This window comes from Podarcis liolepis (genome assembly GCF_965112155.1).
Source record: "Podarcis liolepis genome assembly, chromosome: 7".
Lineage (NCBI taxonomy): Eukaryota > Metazoa > Chordata > Lepidosauria > Squamata > Lacertidae > Podarcis > Podarcis liolepis.
Window position 1 is genome coordinate 46709329 of NC_139561.1, and position 21929 is coordinate 46731257.

Genomic DNA, 21929 nt, shown 5'->3' on the forward strand with positions numbered 1-21929 from the left:
AGACACAAATTCAAACTGCAAGTTCTCCATCCTTAACTAAAAGCATGAAAACCATCCATTTGCCCTTGATCTTAAAGTAGACCTGCCAAATCTGAAGTCTGCCCACCTCTGGACTATTGCCAGTCTTAGCCACCTCTCATGCCCTGTCCCACCTGTAGCCAGGACGGAATAGTTCACACGGACTAGCAGAATTAGCAGAGGAGGAAACTTCAGGGCAAGGGTGTTGTGGGGCTCAAGCAGGGTTTTGGGCTCAAGCCTGTTTGCTTTGGCCTGTGCCACTCACAGTAATCCTCATATTGCCCAGTCAACTATGTGGACTAGCACATGTTTGAACAGCCACCTTGTGGCTTGTGGGAAATACTATTCTCCCACTCTCTCCTTTTCTTCTGACACTTAGACTGTGTGCATGGTATATTTTTAAAGAACACTTTGAACACATTATTTCCCTCAAAGAATTCTGGGTATTGTAGCGTGTTAAGGGTTGCTGGGAACTGTAATTCTGTGAGGGGTAAGCTTCAGCGCCCATAATTCTTTGAGGGAAAGAATGCATTTCAAATGTGCTTTAAAGGTATATTGAGGACATCCTCAATCTGAAATTACCTTTCTAGAGACACCATCAGGGGGTGAAAGAGAATGTGGTGGAGGCAACTGGGCTAAGAGGGCAGCAAAAGCAATATAGACAGAGGCTCAAGCTTAGGAAATTCCCAGCCTGGATTTAGCTTCCATTCTCAGCCATCATTTGTTACCTGTGTGCACATGCAAATGAATCCACCCAACAGAGACTCTTGAATGCATTCTCTTGTCTCCCAGTTGCAGGTGAGACTCAGCCTGCAATTTGTACAGCTATTTGAAAGCTAGTTTGAACTGGTGGGTGATTGATTCCTTCGTCAAGGGAAATGGGCACAGTGCACCCCTCTTGCCCATTACAAAACTCTCCAGCGACCTACTTTACCCTCCCTGCCTTTGTTCTTAATTCCTAGAAATGGCTGCGCTCCAGATTTTGCCCATCAAGGCAAATTAATTGGAGTCAATCCTAATTTGCTCTCTGCTGTTCTATGGCCAGAAGATTAAATGCTTTGCAGACATTATCCTCCTCCTCTTCCTCTCTCTTCCTCTCTCTCTCTCTCTCTCTCTCTGCTAAGGGACAAACCTCCCCGAATTGGGAGGAACAGGCGGGTGGGGGAAAAGGATAAAAGAAGGGAGAGTTAAAAGGAGATGATGTTTAAATTCACTCTTTGTAATTGTGAAGCGGGGGTGGGGGGAAGATGCTGCGCTGCAGCCATTGTTGAGAAGCCGGGCACCAGATGGTGAGACTATTCTGGGCAGCTGTGTGACAGCAATGGGCAGACGTGGAGTAGAGCTGTGGGGGCCAAGACCATGCCTATGACAGTGCCCTCTTAAGATCATGCTGGAATATTGATGATCCTTACAGGGCCTGCACCGAGAGGATAGCTTGACCGAAAGTCAGAGTTGGCTTAGAGCGGTATGGTTCTCTATGTGAAACATTAAATCCTCTCTCACTTTAGCATACTGGGGCCACATCCATACCATACATTTAAAGCACTATTATACCACTTTAAACCGTCATGACTTCCCCCAAAGAATCATGGGAACTGTAGTTTGTTAAGGGTGCTGAGAGCTGTTAGGAGACTTCCATTCTCACAGAGCTACAATTCCTAGTGTGGTTTAACAATCAACTTAATGAACTCTGTGAAACTGTAGTAAATACATCACACTCCCCCCCCTTAAACAACAACAACACAGAGGTCTTGCACAAAGAGTCCAAGATCTGAGCAGGTGTTGTTACAAGGTGAAACCACTGCTTGTCGAACACCATCTTAAGCAATATTTGAATCTTTACAAATCCCTTGAGCCAAGGAGAGCCCTACTCTGTTTTGTCCTGCTAATGGTTACCAGGTAATTCATTCTCCAAGGGCTAGGACTTCCTGCAATTAGTTTCCTGCAATGTCCCTGGATGTGTTACCTCAATGAGAAAAATAGAACCTTCTTTCTCAGGACAATGGGGAGAAAAATGAATGGGATCTTATGGTTACACCGCCATAGGTCCCAACATCATCATAGTTTCTGGCATTTCAGTTTGGTAAATAACAAGCTTTTTTCAAAACTTCCCTCTATCATGTCATATGATTTAAGCAAGCCGTAATCCAGGAAAACCTCCAGGAAGCGGTAGTTTTCCATGTGATTCATATATCTCTTTATAGCAGGGGTAGTTCCTACTTTTGAATACTAGTCCCTGGTAAAATAGAATTCCTATTTTGTTTTTAGGAGAGAAACTGTGTGAATGTTCATTTGTATACGTCCATGTGCATGTGAATTGTTAAGTTGTGGGTTGACATAGCAGACGACACAGTGATTTCTCCAAAGCAGCTCTTTATTTTGTAAGCTGGAACAGAACTAAACAGCAAACAGCTCAGCCGGCCTGCTTTTATAGGCAGCCAGCTGTCAACAATGTAGCAACAACAACCCAGGGTTTCCCGCCTAAAATAACTGACATGGACCTGAGTGAAAACTACATACACAATACTCCTGGTGGCCAGGGTGAGAACTTCAATACATAACATGAATCCTGGGAACTATAGTTTGTTAAGGCTGCTGGCAATAGTTCTATGAGGGGCAAACTGCAGTTCCCAGTATTCTGGGCGCTTTAAATGCATCGTGTGCATGGAGGTTTTATACAAAACATACCGGCAAGCAGTAGCTTGCAGATTGGTGAGGGGCCACAGCTGATCTAGAGTCATCTTTCCTCACAAACACAGAAGTACTGGCTGCAGGTCTGATCCTAACTCAATGTAGGCACACCACACAAGCTTTTGATTTCAACGTGCTTCGGTGCACCTAACTCTGCAAGGGATCAAGTTGCTATTTCCTCAAGCTGTTACCAAAATAAGCTCAGTTCTAGAAGACCCCTGCCCCCATTCAGTGTGAAGTGAGATTTAAATAGAATTAACTGAACACGAATCCATTCCTTTTGGCCTCCATCCAGATTTGCAGATACTGATAGTGGCCTTTTTTGCACTCTGGGAAGGGCACCTTCTTTGCCATGTGTTCTCCTTGCCCCAGGCATCTGGCAAAATCAGGTGCCTCATGTAGCCTGCCCTTGTTACTGGCAAAGAACTAAGTTCTGGTGAGGGAAAGCAGCTCCACTTGTATATGTCAGTAATTAAAACACAGAATACTGTACTAGCAGCTTCATATGTGGTGTTACTCAGGAATTCTAAAAAACATGCTCACTGGGCAACAGTCATTCATTCCTCTTACCTTGGGATTCCTTGGAATACAGCGGTGCCTCGCAAGTCGAAAAGAATTCGTTCCGTGAGTCTTTTCGTCTTGCAATGTTTTTCGTCTTGCAAAGCACGGTCCGTCGCAACTGCGCCTCTTCAAGCGGCTTTTAAAAAAAAAGCGCAAGATGTTTTCGTCTTGCGAAGCAAGCCCATAGGGAAATTCGTCTATCGAAGCAACGCAAAACCGAAAAACCCTTTCGTCTAGTGAGTTTTTCGTCTTGCGGGGCACCACTGTAATAGTTTGTGACTAAGTAGTAGACTTTGAGCACTTCCAGAGTTTTGCTATTTTGGGGTAGGATTCATTCACATATTGGTAAATTCAGGTCACATAATTAAAACTGATTTGGAGCTCTTGCATAATGAATTCACTCCCCTAATTTGACTTTTTGTGACAAGGAAAGTGATGGGGAAATGCCCTGGGAAATTTGGGGTAACATTTGCTTGACACAGCATTGTTTAACCTCCCTGAAAACTTTGTGCGAATAAATCAGGATAAATCAATAAGCAATTTGTCTTGAAGTGACCTGAGTCCCCATCCCAACAATAGATCTGAACAGGGGGAGGGAACTGATTTTCCAAATGAGAGTTTTCAAAAACTCAAAAATACCCAAACACTATTTGTTTGACATAAAGTTTTTATAACTAACAATTTTATAAATGCAGACAACAAAATATCTCTGCAGCACACAGAAACATTATCACACAATATTTAGGTGACCTAGTATCAATGGGATAATGAACTGGATTGTATTCGTTTTCAAAAGAATGGTGTTTGCAGACAGCATTATTTTTCTACTGCTGTCACACAATAGACAATTTTTTCCACAAGAAAACAAGTGGTTTTGTTAAGAGAAGTATCCAAAGAATCGGGGAGTACAGATGAGAGAAGCTTGCATTTGAGTCAAGTAGAAGCTTGCCAACTCTTGCCTCCACATCACACAACATGATGTCAGTGTCTGTTTACAATTTCCAAAGGACAAACAGGATAGTATTTCTGCAAAAGAATTAATGAATACTAATTGGGTCTTAGAAATGACAATTCATAGAAACCAGAGTGAACATTCCTGTCTCTGAGGTGGTCTTTTTCTAAATTTAAAGACTTTATACTAAACACACACAAAAACCCTGAATGTTTTCAAGGCTAGTAGAGCTGCTAACCTGGAGTTTGTTGATTGATTTGACACAATTTCTTTTGACCTGTATTGTGATTTTTAGGTTGGTTCAGTTGGCACAAACAGTGAGCAGCTCTCACATATGACAACAGACAAATTGAGCACAAACTTCCTAGGTAGTCCGGACCCATCTCCATCTTTGGGCTTATTGAATGCATGTGACTCAGTCTCATTTACTGCAATTAATTTGATAAATGTAGTGCAGCCGGCTCCAGTTTTGCGGGTCAGTCAGGTGCTCTCAGCAGGCCTCAACCTTAGCACTCCTATTCTGCAATGCACATCTGCAAACTTGTTTGCTTTTCTCTTCTGGAACCAATCCATGCAACCATTCAGATAGAGAGAGAGAAGGAGAGAGAGAGAGAGAGAGAATAAAGCAGGCAGAGGATGTTGCTGTATCACCTCACTCTTCTGATTGTTTGCATGTTAGAAATGACAAGTGAACACAGGCATTGACAGCAGTAAGGATGAGGAGCAAGACCAGCAGTCTCCAGGGAATGGCAGTGGGCCATTTGCAGGGGTATTGGCCACAAGAGGTGCCCAACAATTTTTGTAAATAGCCCTGTGATCTTCAGCTGAAGGACAGTATAATAATTTATTGCTTGTGCATCCAAGCTTTCAGTTAACCTCATCTCTGATTTAAATGTTGTCCCATGCCGTTCCACTTTCAGCTTTGTTAAATTGGAAGAGAATGTGTTAATCCAGACATAAAGCCACAATCCTCTTATACTAAAGTAGCCCCATTAAAATAAACTGTACCAATTTTGAGCAATAAGAGGATAGTAACTCTGGGAACAAACTTCAGTGAGTTAATAGTCCTAGAACTGGCCACTCAAGAAGCAGTCTAGTATGTTTCTTTCTTATCCAATCTCATGTATTTATTAGTTGTCACAGAAGTCTCCATGGTGAACCCTAACTTCTTTGCCATGCTAGGATCTGGATTACGGTGATGGATTCTATTTATTATTTATTGTTCTTTCTAATAGCAAACTCAGGTGGTAAGTGCCGACAGAGATTGAGCTAAAACAAGGGCATTAGAAAATAAGATGGAGTGGTATGAGCATCCTCAGGGGAATCCGAAGTACAAAACATTAAAGGGGAACCGACAAAAACCAGCTGAGTGAGGATCGTACCAAAGAATGTTGAGTATTAATGGAAGGGGGAAACCAGAAAACTGGGGATTATGGGAAATTGATTACTCTGCTTGAACTCTTTATGCTCTCATACAGGAGGGCATAGCTTGCTGACAGAAACTCTAGAAAAGAAGAGCAATACTGCCAAAAGGTGAGATTACACTGTAACACCAAAATCCATATTAGGGAAATATCATCAAATAGAATCATAGAATTGTAGTGTTGGAAGGGACTAAGAGGGTCATCTAGTACAACTGGCTGTTTTCAACTCTTTGTCAGGCTAGATGGTAAATAAGAAATTTAGATGCGTGTGCAACTAAATTTGCAAGCTAAAGCAAAAATGCAGCAGTAGACAACACATTAAAAAATCCCTAAAGAGCCCGCTTAAATAAAACCAACTGCTGCATCCCATGTTGAGTTGTCAGGGAGCTTTCTGGCATTTTTCTGCACAATCCTGTACACATCTATTCAGATATACAGCTTCAGTCAATAGGATCTACACTCAGGTAAACCTGTATAGGATCGCAGCCTTTAAGCTGTACTTATTTTGATGAGTGTGCATATGCTTTATTTAGTATTTTTTAGGCAGAGGCGGTTAGTTTTGGGTGGCATGGAAGGGCAGTAAATAGTTATTGGATTTATTATTACTGTATTTTTAGTGCCAGGGAAGGGCAGAAGAAGTGCTTAGAATTTCTGCTATAGGTGCCTTGATTTGGTGGGGGTGGGGAGCAAATTGTCTCGATTCGGTTGTGTTTTTGTTCTCTTACTGCTATTCATTATTCCTTATTGCTCGGACCTCCAGATGTGGCAAGGGACGTCTCAGCTGCTGTTTTTTTTTTTTTTGCTGCTTGGTAATTCTAACACACCCAGCTTGGAAAAAATGCAAGTATTTCCAAAAAGTCACGGAATATGGAGGGGTTTTGTGTCGTTCTTATAATTTACGTGCCCTGCGTTTGCTGTAGCCTCGAATATAAACCTCAAAGAACTTAAACGGTGATGGTTGGTTTTTTTTAACTGTCACGGTTTGGTGAGACGAGATTTTAAAAACGCATTAAGCAAACAAACGCATATTAAAAGAGGCGCATGTGTACAATGTATTCGTATGAAGGCAAGCAAAAACAGAGAAGAAAACAACCGTGAGGGGAGAGAGACCAAGGGGCGCGCCAGTCGCCGCCTCCTGTTCTCAAAGGCAGCCCGCACGGGCCTGTAAAGGGCTCCAGCTCCGCTCTTGGCACTCGCTTCCTTCCTTCCTGGCCTCACCTCGGTTTCTATGACAACCACGGCCACCTCTTTCCCCCGCTCCCGCCCCTCTGCGTTAAGCGCGGCCCACGACTCGCCTCCGCCAATCACAGCCGGGGAAAGCGGCCGCGCGCCATGTGTGTTGTTATCCCGAGCGCTCACTGATGACGCAATGACGCGAGCGCCAGGCCATAACCCCCCATTTGGGCTTGGGCTGGACCCGGCGCCCACCCCGCCGCGGGCTGAGGTGAGTCGGTGTGGGGCGACTTGGCCGCAGAAGGCACTGAGCTCGACATGGTCTTCTTGCTATTCGGCGTGGTCTTGGCGGGGCCTTGACTCGGGGGGGGGGATGTCTTGGGCGCACACCAGACCATAGAGGGGCCTGCATTTCTCCCTTGCTCGTGCTGTATCCGAGGCCTGCTTTGCAGGTCCGTCCCCCCGCCCCGGCCTGGCGCGGAGCTTGAGGGCTTTCGGAGTGAGCCTCTGTAGTCCTTCCGTTTGCCCAAAGTAGCACTTCAGGATGCTCCTCTTTGGCATTCGTAGCTCTTTCCCCCGTCAGCCTCAAAGCTCTAGTAGGGCAGCGCCTGTCCTTAGAATTCGAGTAAGCAAAGAAGGAAGATGCTTTGGTGCCGACTGTGCTTAGTCCCGTTAAGTTGGTGTCACCATAAGGTCAAGGAAAGGGAATTGTTTATCTCTTAAATAAAGGAAGCTGCGTTGTGCCAGGTAAGACCATTTGTCCGTTTAGTCCAGCATTGGCTACTCCAGCATTTCCCAACCTAGTGTCCTCTTAACTGTTTTGAGCTCCCAGTTCATCACCCACAACCAGCTTAGCCAATGGTGAGACATGATGGGAGTTGCCCTACAGCATGCGTAAGCACACATGTTCTCCATCGCTTGTAGCAGTTGTTCTTCAGGATAAAAAAATTCCTTCCAGTAGCACCTTAAAGACCAACTAAGTTAGTTCTTGGTATGAGCTTTCGTGTGCATGCACACTTCTTCAGATACACTGAAACAGAAGTTGCCAGATCCTTCTATATAGTGAGAAGGTGGGGAGGGGTGTTACTGAGAAGGGTGGTGGGAATGGGAGATAGGCAGATAGCTGAGAGAGCCTCTTGACGACTCTTAACGACTGTAATAGGTCTTACAGGAAAAGGCAAGGGGTGGGAAGGTGAGAAATGGTTTAGTTATGTATAGTGAGATAAGAATCCAATGTCTTTGTTCAGCCCAGGTCTTTTCATGGTTTTAAGTTTGGTAATGAGTTGTAATTCAGCAGCTTCTCTTTCCAGTCTATTTCTGAAATTCCTTTGTAGTAAAACAGCTACTTTGAGATCTTGTATAGAATGTCCTGGGAGATTGAAGTGTTCTCCTACTGGTTTCTCTGTTCTGTGATTCTTGATGTCAGATTTATGTCCGTTTATTCTTTGGCGTAAGGTTTGGCCTGTTTGTCCAATATAGAGAGCTGAAGGACACTGTTGGCATTTGATGGCATACACAATGTTAGACGATGAGCAATTAAATAGTCCCGAGATGGTATGTGTGATGTTGTTGGGGCCAGTAATGGTGTTGTCCGGGTGTATGTGGCAGCAAAGTTGGCATCTGGGTTTATTGCAGGCTCTGGTGCCAGTGTCTGTGTTAAGTCTGGTTGTAGTATTATTGTGGGTTAGGAGTTGTTTAAGATTGGGTGGTTGTCTGTAGGCAATGAAAGGTCTTCCTCCCAGAGCTTCAGGATGTGAGGCATAGGTCTTTCAAATCACCTGCTCCCTGATCCTTTTACCTGAAGATTTCAAGTACTCCGTCATGGATCACCTTCCTGCAAAGCATGTGCTGGAGTTTTGGTTCCTCTCTGATTGGTCTGCCATTAAGTAATTTGGGAGTATTATTCACTTCTATAGCTTGATGCTGGTAGAATTTAGCTCTGGTTGACTGTTACCTGAAAACTCTTGAGTGCAGTGAGAGAGAATGAATGGGAGTAAATATGGCTTGCTACTGTTTCTTAACATATCTGGCCCTCACAGGAAATCAAGTGGGCTTCTATACATGCATCATATACAGAATTGCTGCCCTGTTTATGCTTGTAGAAAAAAAGGTGGAGGAGGATTAAGTATAGGCTTCAGTGTTGTGTGGGTGCACATCGGTTTTCTTCAACATGCAAGAGGAAGAATAGGTTGTCAATGTATAAAACAGAAAAACAAGGGTGAAAAACAGCTTGTTACTTGTGACTGAAGTTTTCTTCCTACATGATCACTCCTTGTCTAATCTTGTCTTGAAAGCTTTAAAAATATGTGCCGTGGAATAAAACTTGTTAAGACTGTTTACAGAGAACAAGGGTTTTAATGGGCACTTCATTTTCTTGTGTTCTCATAGCAGTTTGAAACATGCTAAAATTTCATGGTACACATGGTCAACACCTGACTCCTGTGGTACTCTTGTAAACTGCCCTTTCAAAAATAGTCTCTCTCAGAGGAGCAGGGCAGTGGCCATCTCTTAGACTGTCCTGTGGCAAGCAAGATTTGGGAGGCACATGTGCTGAATAAATATGAAGGGTGTTTTCTGCATGGTTACGGTATAGTAAAGTTGCACTGGTAAAGTAATTGTACACCTGATCTTTAAACCTTAAAATTATGCATTATTGGCTTTTGTAATAAGTGCTGACGCACAAGAATTACCTGTTCTTGAAGAAGTAAGAGAGGCCTGGACAAAGCCTGGTTTCCATGGAATTTGAGTGAAATTGATCCAGGGTCTGTGAGTGACGTTATACAGTTTTAAAACCACAGGACCTCTTTACAGAAAGAACCACTGCTTCAATCAGCTTACTAGGGAGACAACCTTTTTGCTTATATACCCACTAGTTTTCTCCTTGAAGTCAGTAGAATATCAGAAGCCTACTCCACAATAGCTTAAAGCTGGGCTTTCAGCATGGATGCTCCTCTTCTGTGGAACAGCATTCCTGTTGAGATATGAAAAGTGCCTATTTCATTTTTCTGTGATCGACTGCAGACCATTTTGTTTTGACAGGCATTTCCAACTGGGTGAAAAGGTATCTGCCTTAGTTTTAGTAACACTACAGAATAAACACCTATAGTTTTCATCGTTTGTACTATTTTAAAAGCTATTTTAAGTAGGGTGTTGTTGTTTTTGTAAATTACCTTGGGATACATATGGAAGGTGATTAATAAATTAACAAAATAAGTGTAGTATTGCTAGTTCCCCCCACCCCAAGATGGTGACTGCCCCTTTCAAAGCTCTGATTTACTAAGAGGATGCAGTTGTTACTCTACCAGTCTGTTACCTACCTTCATTCCTGCCTGCAGTAGCAAGGTTGACTTTAGATATGAGAGATGGTGGCTAATGGTGCAGCTACTGCAATATCTCTCAATGCCTTGATAGTTTTAATAGGAGAGGCATCAACTCCAGATGAAGACCAGGCTATTCTGTTTGCATTCCAATCACTTCCTTATAACGGCCTTCTAGGCGAATATTGAGAAATATTTTACATCCTTGGTAGGTTCTGGGACAATATCTGATTGCACTGACGAGCATTGTTTCCCCCCGCTTCCACCCTTGAGATTTGTGTAGGATTGGAAGGAAGTACATCTGAACTCTTCTGAAAGTACTGTTCTCAAAACATTTTCTTGTTGAAATTCTATTGCAGTCTGTGAAGGGTTTGCACAATAAATCTTTTTGTATAATATCGTAGATTTTTTAGAAAGACATTTGAAGGAGGAATAAAAATTAAATATGATGATATGATCTACTCTTAGTAGATGGGATTCTCTTACGGTTGCTCAGGTTTCATGTACGTTTGAGGAAAGGTAAAATATACAATGGCAAAAGATGTTTGAGAAGATCCAGCAGCTTTCTAGTACTTTCCATTGAGTAGCTTGAGTTTAGACATCTTTTCCTCTCTCGTGGACCAGAATGGGAACTCAGACTGAGAAAGTGACATAATGTAGGCAACTTACCAAACTCCTGTCCAGCATTTTTTTTTAAAGAATAATAATCTTCAAACACTGTAAAATCAAGCAACCTTCTGTGGTGTGTTGGGATATAGGGGTGCTTTTCTCTTTTGATAAAATGAATGGAAGGTCCTCATTTTCCAAAAAGCGAGCCAATTCAAGGATCTGTCTGAAAAAATGATGAGACTGGTAAAATGTAATTCTGGCACCTAAGAATTTATTATTCTATTTGAAACATTTGATGCTTAATTCCTAGGAATCTGAAATATTTTAAAACCCTGATAAGGAAGGTTATTTGGCAATTTAATATTAGCCCAGCAGCAGAAAATGCTAAAGCTTGTAATGGAATTTTGTACCTGTGTAATCTGTATGATAATGTTGATAGTATTGTTTGAGAGTCAACAGTTTCAGCATTCAGCATCTGCAACCCTAGCTCCAGCTGCTAGAAGGAACAATAGAGAAAAGAAGGTGCCAAACCAAACTGTAGGTCAATATGCTGATCAGCCAAACAAATAGACAAATACTGAGTTTACTTGGAAATCTCTTGACTTCTGTGAAATTTACTTTTAGTAACTATGCTAAGCTAGAAGCCTTAATGCCTGCTAGTTATACAGCTGCTAGACTCCATTGCATTCCCATATTCTTTTTGCAGAAAACATTCGCTGTTCCAGCATCAATTTCCTGTCTTCAGCTTCATAGGTAACCTATAATTTGGGTGCAGATGCTCATGAAATGTGAGCACTTCATACCTGTGAAGTGATTCTGGTGACTTTCTCCCTTTCTCACAATATATCTGCACATTTTTGGATGCAATTAATTAACTTACAGGTTTTCCTCTACTGAAGATTGTATTAAGGAAGCTCTAGCCAACTGGTTTTGGGAGGACTTGGGTTGATATATTGAAACAGTTTGAACTGTATATGTACTAAAAGTTATCTTGAGATGCTCAGAATTGTTGGATCATTTTATTTTTAACTTGATGGAGTTAGCACAGAACTAAGAATGTCCGAGTCTTGGCTTATCAGTGGAAGTACTGATGTTGTGGCATTTCTTCCTTTGGTTTCATGACAGAACTGTGGTTTAAAGCACACTTACACTCCCCCTTCCTAATTATATTTTCTGGGAAGCCAAGTCTCCTGAGTCATAGTAGAGATAATTTCCAAGTGATTCAATAAGCAGGAGAAAGAATTGAGGTTATTAATATGGTTCAACTCAGACATCACACAGAGGTATGGTTTGTGTCAGTCTTCCTCCAAGCTGGTGTCTTCCAGATGTTTTGGACTACAATTCCCATCAACTCCAGGGATGGTGGAAGTTGTATTCTAATGGGTGCCAGGCTGTGCAAACCATGGTTTGCAAATCTACTTCAAACTGTAGTTATTGATTCTGACTTGTTGGTGATCACAAACTGTGGTTTAAGAATTCAAATATTGCACTAAAACCTGAATTAAGCTTATGTGCAGAAAGGAAGGGGGCATTTATTGAATAAATATAGTATGCTCATCTCTCTCTCTCTCTCTCTCTCTCTCTCTCTTTCCGCTCCAGCTTCCTGGGATGTCGTGGAGATTGGAATTGTTCCAGACATGCTTGCTCTGGTGTTGCTCTGGGAGAACACCTTGATGGATGATTAGTACCATTCAGTGATGGGCTGTGGGACTAGCAAAGTACTTCCTGAGCCTCCCAAGGATGTTCATTTGGATCTCGTTAAAAAGGTGGAGCCATATACTGGTTATAAAACTGACATATATAAGCACTTCATCAAGGGTGATGGAGATGCCATCAAATCTGCTATCCCTTCTCCTCCTCGTCACACTAACCCACATGTGGAACAGGCAGAGCCTCGCAAGAACAGAGTGGCAAAGTACCGTGCAAAATTTGATCCCAGAGTGACAGCCAAGTATGATATCAAAGCCCTGATTGGCCGAGGCAGCTTTAGTCGTGTAGTACGGGTGGAGCACAAGGCTACCAAGCAGCCGTATGCAATCAAGTTAATAGAGACTAAGTATCGTGAAGGAAGGGAAGTGTGTGAGTCAGAGCTGTGTGTGTTGCGTCGTGTTCGGCACACCAATATCATCCAGCTCATTGAAGTGTTTGAGACTCAGGAGCGTGTCTACATGGTGATGGAATTGGCCACTGGAGGGGAGTTGTTTGACCGAATCATTGCCAAAGGTTCCTTCACGGAAAGGGATGCTACCCGAGTGCTGCAAATGGTGTTGGATGGAGTTAAATACTTACATACATTGGGCATAACTCACAGGGACTTAAAGCCAGAGAACTTGCTCTATTACCACCCAGGCATGGATTCTAAAATAATGATCACAGACTTTGGGCTGGCGAGTGCTCGAAAGAAGGGAGACGACTGCTTAATGAAGACTACCTGTGGGACACCAGAGTATATTGCCCCAGAGATCTTGGTCAGAAAGCCCTACACAAACTCAGTAGACATGTGGGCACTGGGTGTGATCTCATACATCCTACTAAGTGGGACGATGCCTTTTGAAGATGACAACCGCACCCGCTTGTATCGGCAAATTCTGAAAGGAAAGTACAGTTACTCAGGGGAGGTGAGTGTGTCAAGGTTCCAGCAAGGGAGTGCCTGTTGTGCCAGTGTATTCTGTGATGGTCTGAAATCTCTGGTCTCTACAGGAAACACCCTCATCCTTAAATCTTGAAGCCTACTGCAACCCTGGTCCTTTAAAAGCTACTGCTTTCAGAATATATAGTGTATGTTTTTTTGTTTCAGAAATTAGGCCCCCTTTTGCACAAAATGTCTTACAAGAAACAACAACAATGAGGTTGTCTGGGTGAAAGCAAAAGTAACAAGTGATTTCCAAGCAGTGGGAATCTCTGCCCCTGCTAATGGGAGGTGGTAAGGCCAGGCTTTTTCAGAAATGGAATTGAGAGTCATTTATCCATTTTTTGGAGATGTATTGCATTTCCTCTAAAGAAAAAAATAAACCCTCTCAAAATGGTTTGCAAAGAAGAAAAATGTAAAAGAAGTATTAAACTAATACAAAAATTCTTATTTTTCTTACATAAATTAACATTATTTAACATTTTAGCATTGGAATGGTTGGCTTTTAAGCAGTTTGGGAGGCCTCACTCCTCTGGAAGATAGAAGAATGCATGGGAACTCTGCCAAGTCTTTACAACAGCTTCAGATGGGATGAGTTGAAAAGCCATTCCCCTCTAGGAGTCTGCCTGTCCTCAGGAAAGTTGGAGCTAAATCTAACTTCTGAGTCTTGTCTGGTGCTGTTCAAAAGACCAGTGGACCCTCCAGAAGTTGTTGGACACCAGCTTGCATCAGCTCTGGCTAGCATGGCCAATGGCCAGGGCGAATGGGAGCTGTTGTTTAGTAATATTTGGAGAGGCACACATTCTCTGGAGAGGCAATGCTTTAGAGGCTATTTCTAGGGGGTGCTGGCATGTATCAATTAAATCTGTCATTGTACTGCTTTGGTCTGCTTCATTGTGTGTCTTATGATTATAGAAAGAAGAATATATGAATGTGGAGATAAGTTCTATACTTCCTTCAACAAGTTACACTCAGAAATAGAAATAATTCAACTATTGCCCCTAGTGGCATCTCAGCAAGAACTGAGCCAAATGTTTTATAAGAGAGCAATTTTTCAGTCGGGGGTTGAGAAGTGACAGTAAAATAACTCACTGAAAAACAAACGAGGTACTTGCTAGTTCTCAGGCTGTGATGACATTTCAGTAATGGATGAAGAGTCCTTTTTATATTATTTGGGGTGTAATGTTCTAGATGCTAAATCAGGATATAAGTTGCTTTTGAAAACATTGAGGCAATTTTCATGGCTGTGCAGGTTTTGATAAGTCTTCCAAATAATGTGCAGTTGGTCACTCTTTGATTTGACTTGTAGCTTCTGTATGTTTGTGGCTGGGTTGTGTCAGGCAGTCAGATTTCACAAGCAAGTAGTTAACCTACAGTAAGTAGGCACCCCATTTATATTCTGTAGAGTAGTAGTAGTAGTTGTTGTTGTTGGTTATTTTGCCATGCCTGTTTTGCTTCCTGTAGACCACAGCCAGTGACTCCAGATGATCCAACTAGTTTCCCTATTTGTGAATTGTGAATGAATCTGACAGCTGCTATGTCCTGGCACTGATTTAAGCAACATGTTTCACAGTGTTTAGGAATGAGTGATAATCAATGGAGAAGTAGGTCAAAGAGCTGATAGCGGGTGGTAGGCTCCCAAGCTCCAACAACACCCCCCCCCAATAATGGGTGTCTTGAAGAAACCATGCTTCTGCTAACCTGATAAATCTTGGAGAATCAGTTTTCTTCTTCTTATCTTTTCTGGTGTAATGGGAAGAAATCAGCCATAAGCTTGTTTTGTCACTGGCCTTCCAAAAACAAATTAAGAGAACTTTTATTACACAGAAATCCTTTAAAACTGCACTGGATGCAGCTGTGGCAAACTGAGTGTAAGATTGAGAATGCGGAAGAAAAAGGCTGCTACAAAAAGGCCCCTACCCCCCCCCCCTTTTAGCTTTAACTCTGTGAAATGAACACACTTTTATCTGACAGTGGCACTCCCAAGAGGCATGTCTGTGGAGATCCGATCATAGAGTTATAGATTCGCCTGCAGTGACCCTCTGGGCTAAAGCATAAGAAATGTGCTTTTGAACCAGGGAGGAGAGTGTCTGCTAACATAGGCTCTCATAGAATTTCACAGGCAGAGAACTTGCATCATAGAAGAATCCAAAAAAGGTTAGATGTTTTTCCTTCTCTTCCTATCCCCAAAAGAAAAGGTGTACTTTCCAAGACAAGGCTTGCCTCAAATGCTGAACTGAGATTGTGGAGTCCTATTGAGAGAGAGAGATGTGAAAGCTGATATTCAGGCTGACTTGTGAAGTATTTCCATTTTCTTGATGAGAAATGAAGAGAGCTTACAATTTGGGTTCCTTTCCTGGAGCAGTGTCTGTTTTCAAGAGGCTAGTAGGCAATTGATGGGAAAGCTATACCTTAATAGCTCATTTAGGTCCTGCTGACCTCAACTACTCTAATTATCATTCTCTGGCTCCTGATGGTATAGAGTTGATGGCAAAGGCGCATGGCGTTTAAGGCAGTCTGGGGATAAGTGACTTGGCAAGCCCTTTTGATGATGTTAGCTCCCTGGGTAAGGGTTACAATGCTTATCGAAGCTGGATCAGTACAGCCTATGCATCAGGAACTAATTGTGTTCTCCCCTGCTACCCTGCTCCCTGCTGCTCTTTCTTTGCTTTATCAGGGCTTTGCTAAATAAGCTGAAGGGGCTAGTTTTACTGTCAAAAATCCTACAGGTAACATAGCAGAAAACTTATTCTACTGTTCTAGTGTTTCCATTAGAGAGGAGAGTTCACATGCTTTTCAGAAATGTATCCTGTCACTCTTTTGCATTTCTGATTTGATGCTAACAAACTAGAAGGCTTCCAACTACTTAAAAGTTGGAATTCAAGGGAGAAGTAGCTATTTGCAACTTGGCATAATATGTGGAGTACAGGTACTGGAGGCTGTTGGCCTGTGGGGAAACTTAGTGCTTGGGAGCTGGTGTAGTGTAGAGGCTGATGTATAAATCAGGAAGTCCCAGCTTCAAATGTCACCTCTACCTTGAACTCATTAAGCTCCTTTAGGCAAGTTACTTTCTCACGGCCCTGGTTCTCCCATCTACAGTATGGGGGATAAAAACGCAGACTTAGGATTGTTGTAAAAATTACTGGAAAATATACATGGAACCAAGGACCTTATACCAAGTCAGGTGGTTGTTTTACTCAGTATTGTTCACAATGATTGGCAGGCAGTCTCAGGCAGGATTTGTTCCCAGCTCGACCTGGAGATGCTGGGTATTGAACCTGGGAACCTTCTGCATGCAAAACAAATGATCTACCTCTGAGTTATGCCTACTTCTTCTTGAAAGCACTTTGCCAATGTTAAAGTACTAAGACTTGCAACAAAATGTTGCAGTGTATCATCACCTTTGTAGAGGAGTGCTCCTCTTCAAGGTTCCAATCAGCCATGTCTTCCACCTTGATTTTCCATCTTTTTGGGCAGGAGGTTATCTCTGCAGAATCTTTGCTGCTGTTAGTGCCCCTGCCGAGTCAAGATCAAGATGTCCTTTGGTCACAACAGTGGCAATGCTCAGGCCAGAGTCTGTTTCTGTTTCTAGTTGAATGCTACCATGTCATGCATCACCACAGTTCCCCATACCACTGCCATCCTGTTCCCCAAGCTCAGATCACTATTCATATCATCTGGAATGATTCCCTCTCTTCCTACCGTTTGTCTTGAAACAGACAGTGTAGTGCTGTAGAGAGTTACAGTCCTGGCAAGCTCTGAGTAATATTTGCAATAGTGCATGGAGCCTACGTTTGACAGAGTGGCAGGCAAACAGTTAGTTGTTTTACTATTATGTTCACCCATAATGGAAGCCACTAGCTGCATGTCATAAGAAGAGGAAAGAGTCCTGTTGGATAAGGCCAAAGGCTCATTTAGTCTAGCGTCCTATTATCCCAGAAGCAGGATATGAGTGCAACATCACTCTCCCTACTTGTGACCTAGCAAGCTGTATTTAGAGCCTTCAACAATGAAGACAGAACATACCTATCATGGCCAATAATCACTTATTAATTTATCTAATCTTGTTTTAAAGCCATGAAAGTTGATGGCCACCAATACATAATTGTGGGAGTGAATTCCATAGTTGAACTATGCCCAGTGTGAAGAAGTACATTGCTTTTCCTGTGCTGAATCATACAACATTCAGCTTCCATTATGAGAGAGGGAGAAAAAGTTATCTCTATCCAATTTCTCCAACTATGCTGCCATGCATCTTAAATACTGTCAGTCTGGCCTCAGTGGCTCAGCCTTTCAGCAGCCCCTCCTAGAAGGCATCATAAGAGTTGACTGGTACTCTGGCAAATAATTTTTGCATAGAACAACTTGGAAGTTCATTTTGTATCTTCATTTCTACTTGCCCCCACGTTCTTTGGTGCCTTTCGCTTGAACTGCTGCATTCTCAAATTCTTCCGTATATTGTTTGTGTTTCCTGGCTGCTCTGTCTCTGTGCTTGTTGTCTTAGATCCAGAACATTGTAGTGGTTAGAGTGTCAGGCTAGGAGTGGGGAGAATGGAGTTGAAATTCTCACTGAGCCATGAAGCTCACTGAGTGCCCTTGAGCATTTTTTGCTCTATAAGACTCACTTTTTCCCTCCTAAAAAGTAAGGGGAAATGTGTGTGCGTCTTATGGAGCGAATGCAGGCTGCGCAGCTATCCCAGAAGCCAGAACAGCAAGAGGGATTGCTGCTTTCACTGCGCAGCTATCCCTCTTGCTGTTCTGGCTTCTGAGATTCAGAATATTTTTTTTCTTGTTTTCCTCCTCCAAAAACTAGGTGCGTCTTGTGGTCTGGTGCGTCTTATAGAGTGAAAAATACGGTATTTCTTTTGAACCTAGCTGACATCTGAAGAGCATTACAAAGATTATTATTAAATTTTTATACTGCCCTTCATCTGAATATCGCAGGGCAGTTTACATTATAAAAACACAAAAACACATACCATAAAAAGAAAATAAAACAATGCCTGCCATCGATGGTTTAAAAGACCCTAGATTGTTTAGGAGAAGAGGGATGTTTTTGCCTGACACCTAAAGATAGTAACAAAGGTGCCAGGCAAGGCTCCCTGCAGAGAGCATTCCACAAGAGGGGAGATAAAGGGTCGGGGAGAAAACCAGTGTGGTGCAGTGATTAAAAGTGTTGGACTATGACAGTGCAGTTCACTGAGTAAATGTGGGCCAGTCGGTCTGTCAGCCTCACCTACCTCACAGGGGAAGGGGAGAACCATACATGCCATGCTGAGCAACATGGAGGAAGGCAGGATAAAAATTTAACAAATCCTCTTTGCCTTGGCTTTTACTTCAAGATCTACTTTTACTTACTAAAGAAGCCCAGTGGAATCTGTGGGGAATGTTTTAGAGGACATGTCTAGAGTTACTGGAAGCAAAGTAAGAATCCTGAAAACATACTTTGTAAACTTTCCTGATCATAATTTAAAAAGTGTAGGCTGCATTATCTGTCTTGAAAGAGTGGCTGAAATATATTGTCATGGATATTTGTTGACTCGCTTGAGTAAATGGTCCACCAACGTCACACCCCCCCTTCCTTTTGCTTTGTGACTCACACCAGCTTTTATTCTCTGATGAATACCACCTTCAGATGGGATGAGGCTTAAACACCTTGACGCACAATGCACTTTGAAGGGTCGCGTTGCATATTTAGCCTGGAACACGATGTGGTGCATAACAGTTTCTGGTTGACATTAGCTTGGGTTAGTGTGAAACGGAGGCATACAGAATTATAAAAGGGAAAGGGAAAGGAACATAACATAAATATTCAAAGACTGCCTTTGTATTTAAGCTCCTCCTAACACCATAGCATCTGCCTTCTTCCCATTTGACACTCAAGCTTAGCTTTTTGCTATGACTTCACCAAGTCAGCTTCACGGGACACAGTCCAAATAAAATTGGGATATCGTAAATATGTGTGATTTTTCCTCCGCTCCTCAATGCAAAAACATGTTTACTCATGGGAATTGGTATCCCAAACATGTAAGGGCTGTGTGCCATGTGGGGATGCAGGAGGAGCAGTGCAAATAAAGGGACAGTTTTTGCTGATGCCAGTGGGAGAGCATCTGCTTTGCATGCAGAAGGCCTCAGTTTCAGTTTCCAGTATCTCCATGTAGGACTGGGAGAAACCCCTTTCTGAAGCCCTGGAGATCTGGTCCACACATGCAATATTGAGCTGGATGGACCAATGGTATATCAGTGTATGGCAGCTTCCTGTGTTCTTGTGCACAGCCCTAAAAGAAAACTAAACATTCCCAAGTCTCATCTAAAAGCAAGCAGGAATTCAGTGCATGTGCATTGATCTCAATGGAAATTTGGCTTGCCTTTACTAGCAGGGATGTGTGTTTATGATGTTATGGTATTATTATTATTATTATTACCACATTTATTTATTTATTTACTTACTTACTTACTTACTTACTTACTTACTTACTTACTGTTTTTCCCCTGACAGGGATTCAAGGCAGCTTACAGATAAAATATTGTGCAGTCACATATTTTGGTGCTAAAAATATTTATACTTTAAACATCAACTTTAGGCAGGCAGTTTGCCACTTTAACTTTTGTACCCACTTGTCAATCCATAACTCCCTGGATGGCTTACTACAACATATTCATAGCATATAACAAGAAAATATAGCCATAATAATAAAGTGCTGCAATCCTGTATTGACTTACCTGGCAATAAGCTCCACTGAACTCCACTGCGTTTTCTTTTGAGTAGGATTGAACTATCAATGCCAGTAAGAGCCCAGAAAATTGAAAGTGATTTTTCTTTGACCCCCTCCATCACATTTGGCACTGTTACAAAAACGGTCCTGACTTTGGTAGACTTCCACCACACTTTGATAGTAGGGGCATTCAAGAGGTGGCTGATCGTAACAGCGAGGGAGCAGGAGGTCTTTTGGTTAATGCTTTTTCTCCATACATCCCTATAAATGACTGCACAGTTCTTCTGAGGCTTCTGAGGATTTGACTTTCCTGCAATAGTTACAGAAGAATGTTCCCAGCAGGAAACTAACCCAACTGAGACTGTAAGGTTGTTTCTTTCTTTCCATTGACTGATGTACAGTATTTGATTTTCTTTTTGAAATTTGAAAGGTCTGAATGCCTGTTTCAAAGGATTATTCATTCCAACTCCCTCCTTACCTGTAGAAAGGGTGCTCGGAAGGTAAAATTCAATCTGATGTTTTCCATGCTTGGCCACACTGGCTGCTTCAAACATAACATTAATAATAATAATAATAATAATAATAATAATAATAATAATAATAATAATAATTTGTTATTTATACCCCACCCATCTGGCTGGGCCTCCCCAGCCACTCTGGGCGGCTTCCATAAAAACCAAAAATACAGTAAAATATCACACTGAATGAAATACATTCAAAGACAGCACAAATTAGAGGGCCCTTTGAAAGAGGTGTTTCACTTTCCTTGGTCCACTTTGTGCTTTTTTGGCTGGATGTGAAGATTTGGCTGTCTCCTTGGATGGTGCTTTGGAAGCAACTTTTGGATTTTTACGATTGTCTTCCTAATGGTCTTATTAGAACCACCCCCACCCCCACCATGTGTGAGATGCATTAAATGTTGCACATATTTCCCACAGAGGCCTAAAATTGTGCGTATGTACAAGAATGAACAAACAAATCAATGAAAATTCTGACTGGAATAAATAGAGGCTAGAAAATCCAGCTTTTACTGAGAAGAGGAACTGTTTTTAAGTGCACCTGAGAGTTCTGTCTCCTGGAAGAGAAGAGAAATCCATTTACAGAGGAATGTGCTCTTGCGTCCCAGATGAAGAGAGCATTGAGCGAGTGTGGGTGAAGGCTGCATGTGACCTGAGGGGCCTCTACTTAAGAGACAGAGTGTTCTGGTCTCTCTCTCTCTCCCCCCTTTCTTTCTTTCATTTTTTTTCTTTCAAGACGGAGGAACATTGAAAAGAGCCTGAAATAGGCTGTCTCCATGCCTGAGGTGGAACGTTGAGGTCAGCCTGACAAATGCACACTCTATGATGAGGCTCAGAAGCCTTTTTTGCTCTGCCTCTTTTTCTTATCTGCTACACCTGACCTTAATGCAGCTGTTCATCTCAGGCAGAGGTAGCCAACGTGGTGCCCTTCAGTTGCTGTTGGGTTACAACTGCCATTATCCCTGACCATTGGCCATGCTGGCTGGGGCTGATGGGAGTTGGGGATCCAGCAACATCTGAAGGGCATCATATTGTCTATCTGCAGTGCTGATGTAGTTGACGTGGTTTTGTGCTGAGCTGTGTGGCTAACTAACTGGAACAGTGGTAGAAACTTTTGCAGAATTAGGAACTCATGCCAACATCCTGCTTGGTTACCTAGGGTGAGTGCAAATCTGCTCGAAGTAACCAGATATCCTGTAGTAAATATGTTTCTTTGGGGAAGGGGAGAATGGACCTATATTTGGACCTGTATTGCAAGTTGAATTTGACACTTCTCATTGTCAGTTTCTGTGAATTACTAAGCAGCTGTATTGTTTTCTGT

The 21929-nt window shown here is 42.4% G+C and overlaps 1 protein-coding gene across 2 annotated transcripts in view; it reads left to right on the forward strand.

The window, feature by feature from the left end:
* Positions 1-6963: 6963 nt before the first annotated feature.
* Positions 6964-21929, forward strand: part of PSKH1 (protein serine kinase H1) — a 33816-nt gene continuing 18850 nt past the window's right edge. Inside the window, exons 1-2 of one of the 2 annotated variants that reach the window (XM_083515080.1) lie at positions 6964-7090; positions 12345-13363. In XM_083515080.1, the coding sequence (XP_083371206.1) occupies positions 12443-13363 (921 nt within the window). In that variant the 5' untranslated portion in view covers positions 6964-7090; positions 12345-12442. Of the gene's footprint in view, positions 7091-7238; positions 7567-12344; positions 13364-21929 lie in introns of those variants that run through there. The other variant, XM_083515081.1, reaches the window with a different exon arrangement.